Raw genomic sequence first — 16,683 nt, 5'->3', positions numbered from 1 at the left:
TTCCTTAGTACAGAATCCATAGGGCTTGTTGCAATTTTTGTGATTATAGTTTGGTAATTGCTCAGAAACTTAATTTTGGCATTTATTGGGCATTTATTTGGCATTTATTTAAGAAACATAAAAAGCATTTATTGGGCAAAGGAGAGGCATACAAGCAATAGTTGAGTTTTGCTTGTTTATCGCTGTCTATAGATTAGACAAAAGAATGAAGAATTTAAAGAATTAGTTTTGGCTTTTTATTTTTATAGTTAAAATCCAGTTTAAATTTAATATTCATTTATATATTTTTATTCAATGGTTTAAATTAAAATATTAAAAAATTACAAATATACGCAACAGTTCAGCTAGGACGAATTCGATTTAACTAAATTTTAATTTTTAAGTTTGATTAAACTTAAATAAATTGCTGAAAATCGAGATCAAAACCTTGTATGTATCGTCCCATATTCTTATTAAGCCTGTGATTGTATTTTAGATTATAGAGAGCAGAGTAAAAAAAAAAAAAAGTTTAAATGCGATTCTGCATGGTTTCTGCATGGTTTACTTAGAGCAAGGCCGTATTAAGGTGGAGTGGAATCAATAAACTACTGAAAATCAAGATCAAAACCTTGCATGTATCTTCCCATATTCTTATTAAGCCTGTGATTGTATTTTAGATTGTGGAGAGTAGAGTAATAAAAGAAACAAAGTTTATATGAAATTCTGCGGCATGGTTTACTTAGAGCCTAGAGCAAGACCGTATTAAAGAGGTGGAAGGGGTTACAGGGTTTGAACCCTCCCCCAGAATTTGTTTCTGACTCGACTAAACGTAACGAAAATATATATAAACAAATTTATGATTCTTTTCGTAAAATTTTATAATCCCCACCCCCGAACAAAAAATTCTAAACACGGGCCTCCGCTTAGAGAATTTATTTAAGATAATGAAAAAAATTAACGTTTAGCTTTAAAGATTGGTATCTAAAGTCAGGGATAAGTCTATCCAGGACGTTTTTGTGTGGTGACGATGGACAAGCCATTAGAAAATTAATTCAGAAAGATGGTATTTATGGAAAAGGTTTTTTCTGCGAGAAAACTCATATTTTTATGAAATGTCATGCTCTGTTTCACCTTTAAGTGTGTTTTGTCTTATAAGTATTAGTCAAAAGTATTTTGTGGATTAGTTCTCCTTGAACGCAACTACAATTAAAACCATTTTTGACTTTTGTCAAAATAATAAAAAAAAAATTGTGATTTTTTTTTTATCAATACGTGGTAGATATCTCTGGCCCAAATCAGAATTTCGATTGCGCATGGCCCTTCGTTTCTGCTTGGTTTTTGGTGTATAGTCACGTGGGACAGCTGCTTCTCATTTTTCTTTTTAGTCGGTGTTTTTTTTCCACTTATTTTGTTTTTGTTGCCGTTGTCTTTTTCCAGCATTCTCGGTCGTAAAACCTTGCAGGGAGTATACGATGACGTCTGTGCTTTCATTTTTTTATTACTGTGTTTTTTTTCCACCTGATTAAATATGCAATTATGTACTTACCTATAAATATAACTTAATTTTCATTTTAAGATGTTTAGACGTCGATGTTAAAAAACGTTGGAAAAACTAAAACACTGGATTTTTTTTGTCCTTTTCGATTGAACCGTATTGAGATTTTGACTCTCTTTTCCCACTTACCTATATTTACTTTTAAAATCTTAAGAATTTTCTTTTCTAGATATCAAACCTGTAAGAGGCTTTGTTTCAAAAGCGGATGCAGTGACCATCTTAAATGACCTAATGAAGAAAGAAAATGGCACTTCACCTGTTATAGGTTTGTTTATTTCATTTTCATGCTACAATTCATTGTTTTTCTACATTTCCTATATTCCCTTTTTTCTTTTTTACTTTACTCCGATTTTAAAATACTTTTCTTTTCCTTTTTACTTTCGTTATTCCTTTGATTTTTTCCTCTCCCCCTCCGCTGAAACGCTTGGTGAAGTCGGCGAAGGGATCAGATTTCATTCTCTTGATTTGCTGTTACTTTAAGGCATTTTCCCCCCTAGTTGAGTTATTTTCGAATCCAAAACGCATTAATCATGTAAATCATACAGTAACAACGGATCACATGATTTAGGTAGTATACGTCAGTTTCTTCTGCGCATAAACCTTGAAAAGTTCTCTATCTCGAAAAAAGCTCACTCATGATGTGCTATAAAATAAGGGCCTTGGTGTAAGGGGATACATGCAGGAGGACTTTTGTGTACGGGGCCGGGAGCATAGTTTACAACCCCTTGCACTACTGTTATGTTTTGTACTCTCACATCCCTTCGTGATTTGTCATATAATTGAAGTCATAAAGTCTCTTCTGCTATTGGTCAATTATTTCAAGTGTTGAAATAACTAATACTGGAATGTGAGTTGAAATCATATTTTCATATTCTTTATTCAATAAAGGGTTCTGTTTCCTAGGGATTGTCTTAGGAATATGTGGCATCCATTTTTTGAAGAAACATACTGTTTCGGGAAAAATTTACACAGATTTGCCGGTTTAAGGCCTAGGAAACTTAAAGAACCTTGTTATAAAGTATTTAAGAAAATTCGGTCCAAATAAAAATGATAACGTGGTAGTTTGACTGGGAAATGTTGGTTCACATGTACTGCGCTGGTTTGACTTGCTAATTTTTATGGTAACCGTTCTTTATCCCCTCGAAAAATACCCCTCGTGGAAATACTCCACTCCCCGGGGAGAATATAGAAAAATAGAAAATGAGGGCGTCTAATAGAAAAAAACAAACATATGTATAAAAAAAAATCCATGAAAAAGTCTATGTCAATAAAAAACGAACAGAAATTAGTTTTTAAGATGCATATGATGTGTAAATTCCTCTTTTCCTCTGTCCGTAGCTCTTCTCAACGAAACTAAAAAAAGGACAAGTCAACCCAATTTTCCACCGGGGACTATTTTCTGGGGGGATAAACGCCTAGAACCATTTTTACAGCCAAGATTCAGAGCGAAATTTTCTTCTATTTGTTTGACATTTTGCCATTCTTATAGGCTGTTGAAGGATATTTTGTAGGATGCACAATAATCCGTTTTGTCAGTTGACACACGCTTGTTATTTTATTATTTTTTTTTAACAAACAGCCATAGCGCTCTTCGTTTTTGTTGTTTTTTTTTCACAGTCAAATTCGTAATAAGCATTCTTTTTGTAAGAAGAATAACCCATCATATTTTCAACGCTTGGCCGAAGTTGCACATGTGCTGTCTGTAACGGAAGTTGCAGACCGCCACCCTTTTCAAAGCCGTCACTTGGGTTTCATTTCCTGGCTGCTGTATATAACTTGCCTATAGCTAACTCAATTGTGGTTTTCAAGTCCAGTCTGTACTGTACATATCAGCTTACTTCTTTGTTGGGTTATTTTGTTTTTATGAATTAGTGCATTGTCGTCTACATATAATTCTAGCAGATCTTTACTCGCTTTGTTTGGAAATACTTTAAACACCTGGGAAATATAGAGGAGAGTAAAGGAATTGTAATTCTATAAAATTTGGAATATATATTATAATACAAGGGGACAATGGTGTATAGAATAAAGGTCTTTGGAATGTGAATATTGCCTAAATCTAGGGTGTTTGAGACGATAAGGACAGGGACGTATGCAGAATGGTATCGTGGCCTGCCCCCCTCCCATTTCCTAAATTTTTCGGATTAACGGGTAGATTACTACTTAATTAAATGTCAAATAATAATTGGTTTTTGTTATTACCCTTCTGAAATAAAATTCGTGTGTACGTGGTTAAGCAGGGCTGTTGGTTACTAAGTGATTTTTTTAATGGTCACTAAATGAAAAAGAGAATCAAATGCTAGCTTTTTTATGAGTGTTTTCTTGAGGATAGGTTAATTGGCCCGCAAAGGTATTAAACGTTACTATTTCCTTGGATAGTTTTACCTAGTTATACCTAGGGAAGGGGAGAGATGAATACATAAGTGAGGGAATGACGCTGTGCTTTGGCTGCGATAAAATAATAAAAGGGAATGTTTAATCTTCAGAAACGTTTGGGCTGGTACTGAAGTAAAAACTTCAAACATACAGGGATGAAGGAGCCATAGTTGGTTTAACAGTGCCAGAAGTTTTTTTTTGTCATAGCAGCTTTAGTATATAGGTTGATTCCAGCGCACGACGATCATCAGATTATTAGAATTCAAGGGCTAATGCTCATTGGTCAGTATTGCCGTGTTGAAGTGCAAAAACAGTGTATCAAGAATGTCACTTTGGCTAACGAGTATTTTAGAGAACTTATCTTCCATACCCAATTGTTATTGGACACGTAAATATTTTATTCATTCTATGGTCTTTGTAGTAATGGTACATATTAATCATGTTTTACTTGTGTATATGAGATAAACGTAATTCATTTGCATTATACACGATTGAGGATGAAGGATATTGAAGTCACATAGGTGAGCGAGTTCCCTGGTCTTTGTCTCACTTTTTGCATACAAGTCAATAACCGCAACCAATTAAAGGCAATGGCTCTCTCCCCCCTAAAGGGAAATTCTTAGGTAGGCTGCTAACAATTGGGGAAATGAATTTATGTAGAATTACTTAACTTTTGCATCTTCAAATATTTGTTGAGTGATTTCCGTCGTATGCCCATTTCCGTTTTATGCCCATCCCTCGACTGTAGTGACCTCGCTCAATGTTGAAACACCAAACAGAAGGCGGAAATATACAGCGGAAACATAGGGAGCATTTCCCCTTTTTCCAGACGTGAGCAATATGGCGGAAATTTGCTAATGAATTTTCAAGTGGAGTCATATAAAATATCAAGTGGTGTTTGACTTAGGGTTAGTAGCTACTTAAAAGGGCTTCGCGGTGTGCTTCCTGTGATAATTCACAGACTCAAAAAAATATTGAGAATAAAGATAAGTTGTCACTTCGGAGGAACAAAAGTTTATCAGAAATCCTTCAATCCACGGCTGCCCCTTCACCATCTCCCAAATGACCTATGGTGCTTATGTATTATAGCGACCTCACTCAAGAAGTGAAGTTGCGTTAATCCTAATGAAATATACCAAAATCTAATGAAAATATAATACTTTAGTAACAAAATTATAGAAACTACGACACAAGAATTATGGAAATACCAAAACTAACTTTAAAGATTAAATATTTAATTAAAATGTACCTACAGTGTAGTTTTTTTTTTCACTGAGCCTAGGCTAATTGTCTTCGAATACAGACAGCTAAACCAGTTTTTCTCAGATCTAACAGATCTTCTCAGACCAAGAACTTGAGTGGGTTCGCTATTTACATAAGTACCTGGCCTATTTTAATTCAAAATTCTGACTTTCTGATACCTCGAACAATTTTAACGCTGTGTGATGCAATTTTTGGAAATAGATCTGCAGCCCAAATTAAAGTATTTGATGGTGCCTTTCCCAACTCTCTTTTTTCTGTCACAATTAACCTCTTGAGTGTTTGGAATATACTCGTCTTTTCCTACTTCTATCCTTGAAAGTTTGTCTTTTTTTCCCAATTCTTTAGCAATGACTCATGAAACCCAAGGATCGTTTAATTAGAATAAGAAGCTTTTTTAAAAGTACTAAAAAACTCAAGTACTAAAAAAACTCGTCAAGACTGAGCTTCTAAAGAGGGGCAATTCCTTTCATGTACGGAGTAATTTCTGTTCGTTTTAGTACTGCTACATACTTTCAGGTGAAAAAAAATCTTTTTTTGTTTAACCGAAATCTAGAAACAAAGAACACATAGATTTTCCTCTCTTTCTTTCTTTCTAGTTTTTTTTTATCCCATCTTTATGACAAACTATTTCGTTTATTTCACCTATTTTCTGAGAAGAGCTCTTTTGAAAACATGAGTTAACCTTTTTTATTTGTATTTAAATAAACTAAACTAAGAACACCTCATAAACCTCTTTCTTTACTGTGGGCTATTTTCTGATGGTTTTAAGTTTTTACCCCGTTTATTTTTTCTTTAGAAAGTAAATTTCTTTTAGTCAGTAGCGTCAATTGGGTATGGGGGGGCAGAGGAAATTTGACCCCTAAATTTTGTGGTTTGAAGCTCTTGTTTTTATCGCTGTCTAGTGACAACTCTTCATGAGTCTGAAGATATTCTATTTGATATCTCAATGAACTCAAGATGAAGATATCTCAATAAACTCAAGATGGATTCAATTTCTAAGTTTTTTTTTGTATTTTGAACATTGTAGTTGTTAAATTTAAAAGTTGACTCTTTTAATAAAGCACCCAATGATTTTCCATTAATTACAAAAAAGCCGAATTTCCGGGGAAAGATATCTGAATAACAAAATTGACCCATTAAGGATGAAGGCCTTTTTAGCTGGCATATATCACGAACAAGGCGGACGTAAATATTGACGGATTACTTTAAAGATATTAGGGATCAGTCTGTAGGGGCTGTACTGGGGGGAGACCCTAACCTAGCAGCTGTTTCCTACGGATCATTGACTAAGGTAATACGCGGAAACATGGGTTATTGTTTTGATAGATTTTTATGGTAAATGAAGACCACATAAAGCGGGACAGGTGATTACGAAGTGTGCCACGGCGATGTATCCGTCTGCCATTTTTTTCTAATTAGAAAAAAAACATTGCATTTAATTAAAACAATTTTGATTTCATTTTGTCGACTACGTGCAGTGCAGGAGGGGGGGGGGTATATTAAATAATAAAAGATTGTTTGCATTTCATAGCTGTGTAATACATATATATACATATGTATATATATATATATATATATATATATATATATATATATATATATATATATATATATATATATATATATATATATATATATATATATATATATATATATATATATATATATATATATATATATATATATATATATATATATATATAAACACGTAAAAAAAATGCATATAAACAAATTTTGGGTGTGATTTTTAAATTTTATTTATGTCCCCACTCCAAAAAATCGTGAATACTTCTTTGTGGGTAATCAGGCGTTTATCTGAATTCTGATTTGATTATGATTATATGATGTAAGGTGATACAAATTCAAAAAGCCGCAGTGATATTCTTTTGTGGAATGGAAATTTAAATCTCGGCTAAGGTCACCTAGTTGGGATTTGAACAATAGTGTCTATTACAATTATACAATTTCGACAGTGTCAATAGAATTTCGAGCCTTATTCTATTCAATTTAGGGTTAAATCTGAAATTAAAATTAAAATCCAGCAGTATATTAATCAAAAACCAAGTAATAAATTAATTTAAATCCTGTAATTTTTACCGTATTACTTCCGGTAATATTGAGTTCATGTCTAAATGCAAAAATTCACAGTTCCTTTCTATGCTGCGAAAGAAGGATAACGGAGCTCTATTTGAAAAGGTAAAATAAATTGAACTTCGGCGCTTCCCCTAGGCATAGGTGGCATTCTGCAGAGTACAAATATTAGTGGGATAGGGGCTCCCCCTGTAGTCCGAAATGGTTTTGAATTTCTAGACACTTCGTTTTTTAAATCACAAAGGAATATTTGTTTTTTTTTTACTGCCCTCCCTTAATTCTTTTATTACACCCTGTCCTCCCCCCCCCAAAAAAAAAATGCTGCGTACTTACATGGCCTGGAAGTACACTTTTTATGTCAACTATGAAAAACCCTCTGGTGACTCCTCGCCTTGAGATGGAAGTGTATACCTATAAAAAATCCTTTCAAAGACCTCAATAATTTTTTTCCACGTTAAATTTAAAGCCTGCAATAAGAATAAATAGATTAATTGGGCGTGCAGTAGTTAATTTGCGCAACTCAACTAACATGACAATTATGAATTGATGACTTTTAAAATATAAGACTTGTCAATATATGCTTCATTGAATAAAGACTTTTCTAGCTAGTGACCAACTTTTACATGATCGATGTCCTTTTTTCTGAAATGACTTTTTCACAATCCTTAATGTGTCTGGATACCGTTCTGTTGATGGTATTTTAATAACTATGCCAAAATGATTAATCAAATAAATTTGTGAAAGTACGAGCTTTGGACGTAAAAGAATAAATCCAGCTGATGGTAAGTTATAGTCTATGCTGATTGCAAAAAAAGGTTATGTTGACTTCGTAAACAAAGGCAAGTCCTGACAGAAGACGGCAAATCACGCTAAGTGAAACTATAAAAATGGTATCGCTATGCAAGCTGGAATGTCTGATTGTTAGTGGATTTCTCCGGAGTTTTCTTCGGAGACGAAATCAGAGTTCTTCTCGAAAATTAAATAAAGAATAAGTTTTTTTTAACCGAAAGTAAGGAGCGACATTAAAACCTAAACAGAACAGAAATTATTCCGTATATGAAAGGCGCTTTACCCTCCTCAGTGCCTCGCTCTTTACGCTAAAGTTTTTTTTCTTGTTTTAAAAAATAGAGTTGTGATGAAGAGTCAAACTTTAGCGTAAAAAGCCAGGCGTTGAGGATGAGACAGCCCCTTTCACATACGGAATAATACATTTTCGTTTTAGTTTTAATGTCGCTCCTTACTTTCGGTAAAAAAAGAATTATTTAATTTCTGAACGGTTCTGAATTAATGCAGGTTTTAATTTTGGCTCACCGTACATGAATAATTAAAACGAAATTTGCATGTTAATTTTACTTTTTTTTTGCTAAATGGCTTTCTCAAAATTTTGATAGGACAATTTTGAGAAGAAGGGGAGGAGGAGGGGGCCTAGTTGCCCTCCAATTTTTTTTTTGTCTAAAAAGGGCACTTGAACTTTTAATTTTATTTACGAACGTTCTTATTAGTAATAAATATACATGACTTAAGAATTAAATTTCGTGAAGAACTTCTATATTTGTAAAAAAGACATTTTTATTTCATTTCTGATGGTTTTTTAAATAATGCTGGGAAATCCGGCGCCCCTTCATAGCAATGTCCCTTCCCCCATGAAAACTTCTTCTATTGATAGATCCTCCCATGTACCCCCCCCCCCTACTACCAGAGACAATCCCCCTAAAAACGTCTGTATACTTTTCAATAATCAATACTAGGCTATATATAAATATTGAGCAAAGGTCATAACTTGCAGCCTTTCTCCCGGGGACTGTGGGGGATTAAGTTTTCAAATTTTCTTAGGCATGTAACTTTTGATGGGTAAGACTAAACTTGATGAAATTTATATATTTGAAATCAACATAAAAATTTGATTGTTTTGATGCATCTGTTGGTATCAAAACTCCGTTTTTTAGAGTTTCGGTTACTGTTGAGCCTGGTCGCTCCTTACTTATATTTTTAATTTCCACGAACTGTTTGATTTGTCCGATGCTGTATATTCTGCCTGGCGTGTAAACAAGAAGCTTTAACTTAGTACGCAATTTTTCTGGCCAGAGAAACTTATCTTACTGGTTTGATTTGAAACAGATAACAGCCAAATATTCGCCTGGCGATGAGACGTTTTTTTTTTTATCGAACTTCTAGAATCTGAGTATTAAAGTGAAATGCAATTTTTTTAAAAACCTAGGTTAATAGTGACCGCCATGGCCTTATTCAGGGGGCTCTAGGGGGTTTAACCCCCTAAAAATTTGTATCCAACACATAAAAACCGAACAAAAATGTACAATGTCCCTCCCCCCTCTGGACAAAAATCTTGGCTACGGCCTTACTTGGGGGGCTTTAGTTTGTAAGGGATGATTTTAAGCTTGCTATGAATTTGTTAAAACTTAGATTTCAATTAAAGGTTGAAGTTCATTTAGACGTAACCTAGAATTTTCTGAAAATAGGCAGATTTTTTGGATTTTGAACTGTTTCTTTTATTGGTGATAACCCAATAAAACATAGGTGGGTAAAAAAATACTTACATAAGTAAACCCGTTGTGTTCTTCTGCCCAATTGTTCTTTTTATCTTCTGTCCATTGTGGAGGAAAAGTACAGAAGTGATGAAATATAATATGAAAAATAATTCTGATTTATGTTTTTATAATTGACTTAAGATTTTTCTGGGTAAGGTTAGAATGTGTTTGGTTTTTTTTTCTCAGGAACGAGCTTGGTTTAATCAACTTCCCATTTTCTTTGACAAAAAACTTCAATAAGTCATAAATCGAGACTTGTTTTTTACATTGAACATAGACATAGAAAACTACGGGTTAAATTCAATTTACTCTTACCCAATAAACTAATTTAGAAATCCATTAGTTTTATGGGTATCCATTTTACTGACTACTTTCGTGACTTACTTAACGACGACAGCCGTCCTAGCTAAGGGTGTACCCCTCAAATTAGAATCCATATCCGAGCACTTAGTTGTCAAACAAAACATTCGGACAGTCAAACCAAAACGGCTGTTAATTAGTTAAGTTGCCGATACCATTTCGGTCATTTAAGGCTAAAGCTGTAAAAAAGGTGCTATCTAGTAGATAATAAAAAAAGGTAAAGAATACGGCATTAGACTTTACAGTCCCTACCGGCGGTGCCGATCTCCGTTTCTTAGCCCTTCAGCCAGGAAATGGAATGTGGGGGGGGGGGCTGTGGGCCAACCATCCTATGCTTTCGCACACCTTTCCTGTTTACCTTCCCCAGATTTCTCCAGGTACCCATTTAGAGCTGGGTCGACTCCGGGTGAGCTTACAGAATCACGCCACTGACCCGTCCCAAACTAAATAATTGGGTACACTAGGATTCGAACCCTCGCCCTAGTAGATAATATCTACACCAATATTTAATTTTGACTGCCGAACCAATTAGTGACAATACAGAAAGAAATAGAATTCTGAGTTCAGTGACAAAACTATTTGTTTTGCAACATTTCGGCCAGAAATTCGCTTTCTGTCAAAAGTAACGATTACTGCGGGAAGGGTCTTACACGAAACTTGATTCTGGCGAGTTTAATTCATTTTGGGAAAATACTGTACAAAATACTTCGCCTGGAAATTCATACCTTCTCCAAAAATCGAAAGAATTGGCAAGGAAACAGCATCAAAGACCGGACACAAAGCAAACCAAACAGAGCTGATTGCTGGCTGAACTTTGAGCCGGCACTCTACGGATCTCTGTCATTCCTTCAGAGCAAGTGTTGGTCTAGTCTTTTTATGGCACTTGGTATTAACCAAGTGGCATATAGCGATCGCAAATTCTGTCGGTATGTCGGTCTGCCCCGTTTTTGCTACTTTAGGCACTTCCAGGTAACCTGGGACGATGAAATTTGGCAGGCGTATCAGGGACCGAACCAGATTAAATTAGAAATAGTCTTTTTCCCGATTTGACCATCTGGGGTGGTGGGGGGCCGGTTAATTCGGAAAAAATAGAAAAAATGAAGTATTTTTAACTTACGAACCGGTGATGGGATCTTAATGAAATTTGATGTTTGAAAGGATATAGTGTCCCAGAGCTCTTATTTTAAATCCCGACCAGATCCGGTGACATTGGGGGGAGTTGGAGGGGGGAACCTAAAATCTTGGAAAACGCTTAGAGTGGAGGGATCGGGATGAAACTTGGTGGGAAAAATAAGCGGAAGTCCTAGATATGTTATTGACATAACCGGAGTTGGGGGAGTTGGAGGGAGGGTTAATTCTGAAAAATTAGCAAAAATTAGGTACTTTTAACTTACGAAGGAGTGATCGGATCTTAATGAAAGTTGAAGTTTGGAAGGCTATCGTGTCTCAGAGCTCTTATTTTAAATCCTGACTGGATCCGGTGACATAGGGGGGAATTGAGGGGAGAGCCTAAAATCTTGGAAAACGCTTAGAGTGGAGGGATCGGGATGAAACTTGGTGGGAAAAATAAGCACAAGTCTTAGATACGTGATTGACATAACCGGAATGGATCCGCTCTCTTTGGGGGAGTTTGGGGGTTGGGTTAATTCTGAAAAATTAGAAAAATGAGGTATTTTTAACTTACGAAGGAGTGATCGGATCTTAATGAAATTTAATGTTTGGAAGGATGTCATGTCTCTGAGCTCTTATTTTAAATCCCGGTTTTATCCGGTGAAGGGGAAGTAGGGGGGGAACCTAAAATGGAAAAATTAAATTAATTTGGAAAAATTAGAAAAAATGAGGTATTTGTGACTTACGAACGGGTGATCCGATCTTAATGAAATTTGATATCTAGAAGGATCTTGTGCTTTATAATTCTCATTTTAAATCCCGAACAGATCTGGTGACATTTAAGGGAGTTGGAGGGGAAATCCGGAATTCTTGGAAAACGTGAAAATCGAGGTATCCTACGAATGGGTGATCGGATCTTAATGAAACTTGATATATAGAAGAATCTTATGTCTCAGATGCTCCACTTTCAATTCAGATTGAATTTGGGGACATAGATGGTTGGATGGGGGAAACAGAAATCTTGGAAACCGGAAATCTTGGAAAACACTTAGAGTGGAGAGATCGGGATGAAACTTGATGGGAAGAATAAGCACAAGTTAAAGATACGAGATTGACATAATTGGCACGGATTCGTTCTTTTTGGGGGAGCTGGGGGTTGTTAATTTGGAAAAATTAGAAAAATTGAGGTATTTTTAACTTAAGAACGGGTGACCGGATCTTAATGAAATTTGATATTTAGAAGGAACCTATGTCTCAGAGCTCTTATTTCAAATCCCGACCAGATCTGTTGACATTGGGGGGAGTTGGAGGGGGAAACCGGAAATCTTCGAAAACGCTTATAAATGTCGTAGATACGTGATTGACGTAACCGGACTGGATCCGCTCTCTTTGGGGGAGTTAGATGGTAGGGTTAAGTGCTTTGGCGAGTTTGGTGCTTCTGGACGTGCTAGGACGATGGAAATTGGTAGGCGTGTCAAGAGGCTGTACAAATTGACTTGATAAATTCGTTTTCCCCGATTTGACCATCTTGGGGTGACCGGATCTTAATGAATTTTGATATTTAGAAGGACCTCGTGACTCAGAGCTCTTATTTTAAATCCCGACCGGCAGTAAGCCTCTGATTTTTCTTTTAAAGCAATCCATTGATCCTTAGAATTTTGCTAGAGCTCATGCCGTATGAGCTCTTGGCTCTAGGCTCTTCCGACCTCGTCACAAGTGCCATATGAGCTCTTGTTTTTTAGCTTTTGGCACACTCTGTAAAAATATTTGCCCTCTCTGAGTCAACCCCTCCACTAGCTTGTTCTGGGCTTTGTGCCAATCCACGCTGAAATTGGTCAACTTGGAATAGCTAATAGGACAAGGCAGACTGTCAATGGAATACTCCCAAATTGTGCGTTTTTTGATTAACTGGATCTGGGACAAAACTCTAATGCAGACTTCCTGATAAATACTAAGTCTCATGGACTCGTCCAGATAATTAGCATAATTCTACCTTGATGTGAGTAATTTCCCCTTAATATATCGTTTTTTCCTTCTAATAATTAAAAGTTTTAGGTACTACCTTCAGTGGCGGTTTTAGGTCTCAGAATATGGGGGAGTGACATATACTATAGGAATATAAAAAACACAAAATAAAAGGAATTTAGTGTCAGGTGTAATAAAAACTGGGGGGAGGGGGTAGCTCCCCCTTCCCTGGCCTAGAACTGCTGCTGACTACATTGGCTAAGGAGAGGGAGACACGGACCCCTTTTTTTGAGGGGGCATTATGACCTAAGACTCATAAAATCTTTTAAATATATATAGAAAATAAAATTTACTTGAAAATGGGGTTTAGCTCTCCCTTTCTCACCAGGGCATTCTTGGTGCTTGGCTCCTTAAAAATTATATTATTAAAGCCTTAAATATTTCTGAAAGTTCCTTTCTCCTTCATACAGGCGCGTCAACTGGGGGCTGTGGTTAAGAGGGTGGCAACTACCCCCCCCTAGATTTGAATATATCGTTCTTGGTTCTTTTTTTTGGCATTTTCATTGAAGAAAACTTAAAAAGTAACCAAATTTTTTTCCATATATTTAGAAAAGTAAAATTTCTAAATTGATGCCCCTGTTTTCATATTGTATTTTTTTTCCTTTTATGAAAATAACGATGGATCATGGCCCCTACAGCCTCCTCAGGGATTACTCCTGGTATAAACATCTTAAATATTTTAGGGGCTATTGGCGTTGGTGACCCTAAATTACTCAGAGATGTTGCGTCAGTTTTAGCTGCAAATGATGTGGTTTTGATGACAGCTTCTCCCAGAGCAACGGAGAACCTACTTCACGAATCAAATTCAGCGCAGTATGTTGTTGCCGCAGCACCTGGAGTTGAAGCAGTTGCTAGGGTATTCGTTAATAATTATTTATTAATTTAATTATAATTATTAATAAGTAACTATTAAAATTATTATATTAATGATTATTGTAATTATTATGATTAATAATTTTTATTATATACTATAATTATTAATAATTATAAAGTTAATAATTATTATAGTTGTTGTTATTATTTTAACAATTGTTATTATGTAACAATTGTTTATGTAATTATTAATATAGTTATAGTATTATATTATTGTAGTTAAAGCTAATGATAATAAAGTTAATGATTATTATAATTACTCGTTAATAATAATGTCGCTAATATAATTAGTAGTTTTTATTCGTTAATAATTCATTAGGGAGGATATTTAGATTAGCCAATATGAATCTGTAAGAGGGTGTAGTGAAATTTTTAAAGAATTTATACTTTTGAGGAAAAGGGGTTTTGGGTGGAATTGAGGATATATCGAACCAAATCCGTTGTTGCAACTTATAGATCCTAGAGATGACAACCGATGCCATGCTTCATAATGGCAAAGACTGCCCTATAGATTCACTTTATTACTTGTTTGCCTTTATTTTTTACTCAAACACCAAGGCTGTTTTATTCGTCTCGTGAAATGGTGTTATGATTAGGCAAAATAATACCAAATACTTGCATTGCGCATTATATAGACTGTTGAATTCAAGCGTCTAATATTGTAGATACATTGATTTGACAGAATTCAATTAAGCACAGTGTGTTGTTTCCGCAAAACCTGGAGTTGATGCAGCTTCAAAACCCTGATTGGTCCAATCATGAATCAAACACATAATGTTATACAAACATTGCTCTTTTCCTGCCAGACATAAACGTGGTGGAGGGGTTGGGTTCAAGCTTGGTTCCGTTAAAATCCTCTGGTATTTAGGATTTTGATACAACGCTGTTTTAAACGTCACGTTAATAGCTTCTAAATAATGGCCACGCTTATTGAAAACCAATCTAAAACAAACCACGTACAAAATGAGAGGTTTGTACCCCTCGTTTATCAAGCGTAAAGGCCACCTCACTGAGCACTAGATTGATCCCAATCAATTTAAGGCAAGGACGGAAGGAACTTTTATCATTCGTATCGGTTTGGGGTCCTGGGAATGTATCGTTTTCTGTCTTGCGAATTTCTGGTCAAATAATGTATGTTCATACGGATTTTTTCCGTTTTCATTTTTTTCGCAAAGCCGCAAATTAACCTAGCTCTGAGTTTTTGTGCGTCTGTTCGCTTGTAGGATTCAGATTGGGGGCTAAAATTAAGAAACGAATAGGTCGTCTCTTCAAAAACGTAAGGATTTTTCCTTTAAAAATGCTTGCTTTGCGAAAAATTTTCAGAAACCAACTAATTCGTAAATGCTAAAACTGTTTGCCCCAAACACTTCTCGTATTATGTACAATATAAAACATTATTTGCAGGCTACTGTCGCCGTGGCAAAAGCGTTAAGAGCGAAGACCTTACGATTAGTTGGAACTTGTACACAAGCTCTGCAGGAAGCCACAAAAATTTCTCGCCGTCTTGCGATACCTGTGACAGATGTCCATCTTATTGAAGAGGACGCATTGCTTACTTCTGATGGCGGTGTATTTAAAGACCTTCTTGGATTACCAGTAAGTTAACAATTTATTCACCTGCCTTCTGGGTGCAATTCAATATGATGATAAGCTAGTATCTCATTATTTCAGCTTCGTGGCTTTCAATAGTACCAGAAGAGTCTTTATATTGACGTTTTCCCAAGTAAAACTTTGGGTATTCATTTAGAAATTATAGGAGGGCACGCATATATTATTGTAAGGGGCAAGACAGGATAGGTCTAGCCAGCAAAGTCTAGATATTTGTTTCATAATATGTTTTGCAGCACCAGACTCATGAAGGGCTCAATATGCCACAAGTCCTTTCCGAGGTCCTTTCGCCTGTCAGTCAAACAAGACATTTTTTATTCAGAATTCATTGTTATGTTCCTCTAGTCTTTTACAACTTTTGCACTTCGTATTTATTTGCGTTCACCCAAAGGGCATGTGCAGTCGTCCCCCTATGTGATGACACTTGAGAAATAACTTTTACGTAGGATATATGAGGCTAAGTTCTGTTGGCTCTTTGACATCAAACAAATGAAGAAGAAGAAAAAAAAACTGTGCATTTTGCGAGCTTATGTATATAGGCGTGCAACGTGCTAAAACATTTTGTCACTTCTGTGGGGACAGTTTCTAGGCCCAGCCCCTCAAAATTCTATACTTTTTATGATCCTTTCGGATAATTTTATGATAATTCTGATGTAAATGGTCTGTTTTTACCGTTTCTGCGTAGTATTTTCTATGGAAGCTATTTACGTGCCTCGCTTCCCGAATATGTGATGAAATTTGCAAGACAGTTGAAATGTAGAGGCCCAACTTGAAAAATTATAAAGACAATAGTTCTTTGAAAAAGAGAGGAAATTGGAGGATAGTTGAGAGAACTGGGGGAACATTTCAGTCCCCGAGCCTCAAAGTGACATAGTACAAAATTTGTTTTTATACTCA

The 16,683-nt window shown here is 35.6% G+C and overlaps 1 protein-coding gene across 1 annotated transcript in view; it reads left to right on the top strand.

Moving 5' to 3' along the window:
- LOC136038052 (uncharacterized) overlaps nt 1-16,683 on the top strand; it is an 87,151-nt gene that overhangs the window by 12,944 nt on the left and 57,524 nt on the right. The window contains exons 3-5 of the mRNA XM_065721004.1: nt 1,704-1,799; nt 13,989-14,161; nt 15,583-15,774. Coding sequence (XP_065577076.1) covers nt 1,704-1,799; nt 13,989-14,161; nt 15,583-15,774 — 461 coding nt within the window. The remainder of the gene's footprint in view (nt 1-1,703; nt 1,800-13,988; nt 14,162-15,582; nt 15,775-16,683) is intronic.

Source organism: Artemia franciscana, chromosome 17, assembly GCF_032884065.1.
Source record: "Artemia franciscana chromosome 17, ASM3288406v1, whole genome shotgun sequence".
Classification (NCBI taxonomy): Eukaryota; Metazoa; Arthropoda; class Branchiopoda; order Anostraca; family Artemiidae; genus Artemia; species Artemia franciscana.
The sequence above is the reverse complement of the archived record's forward strand: the minus strand, read 5'-3'. Positions and strand labels throughout refer to the sequence as shown.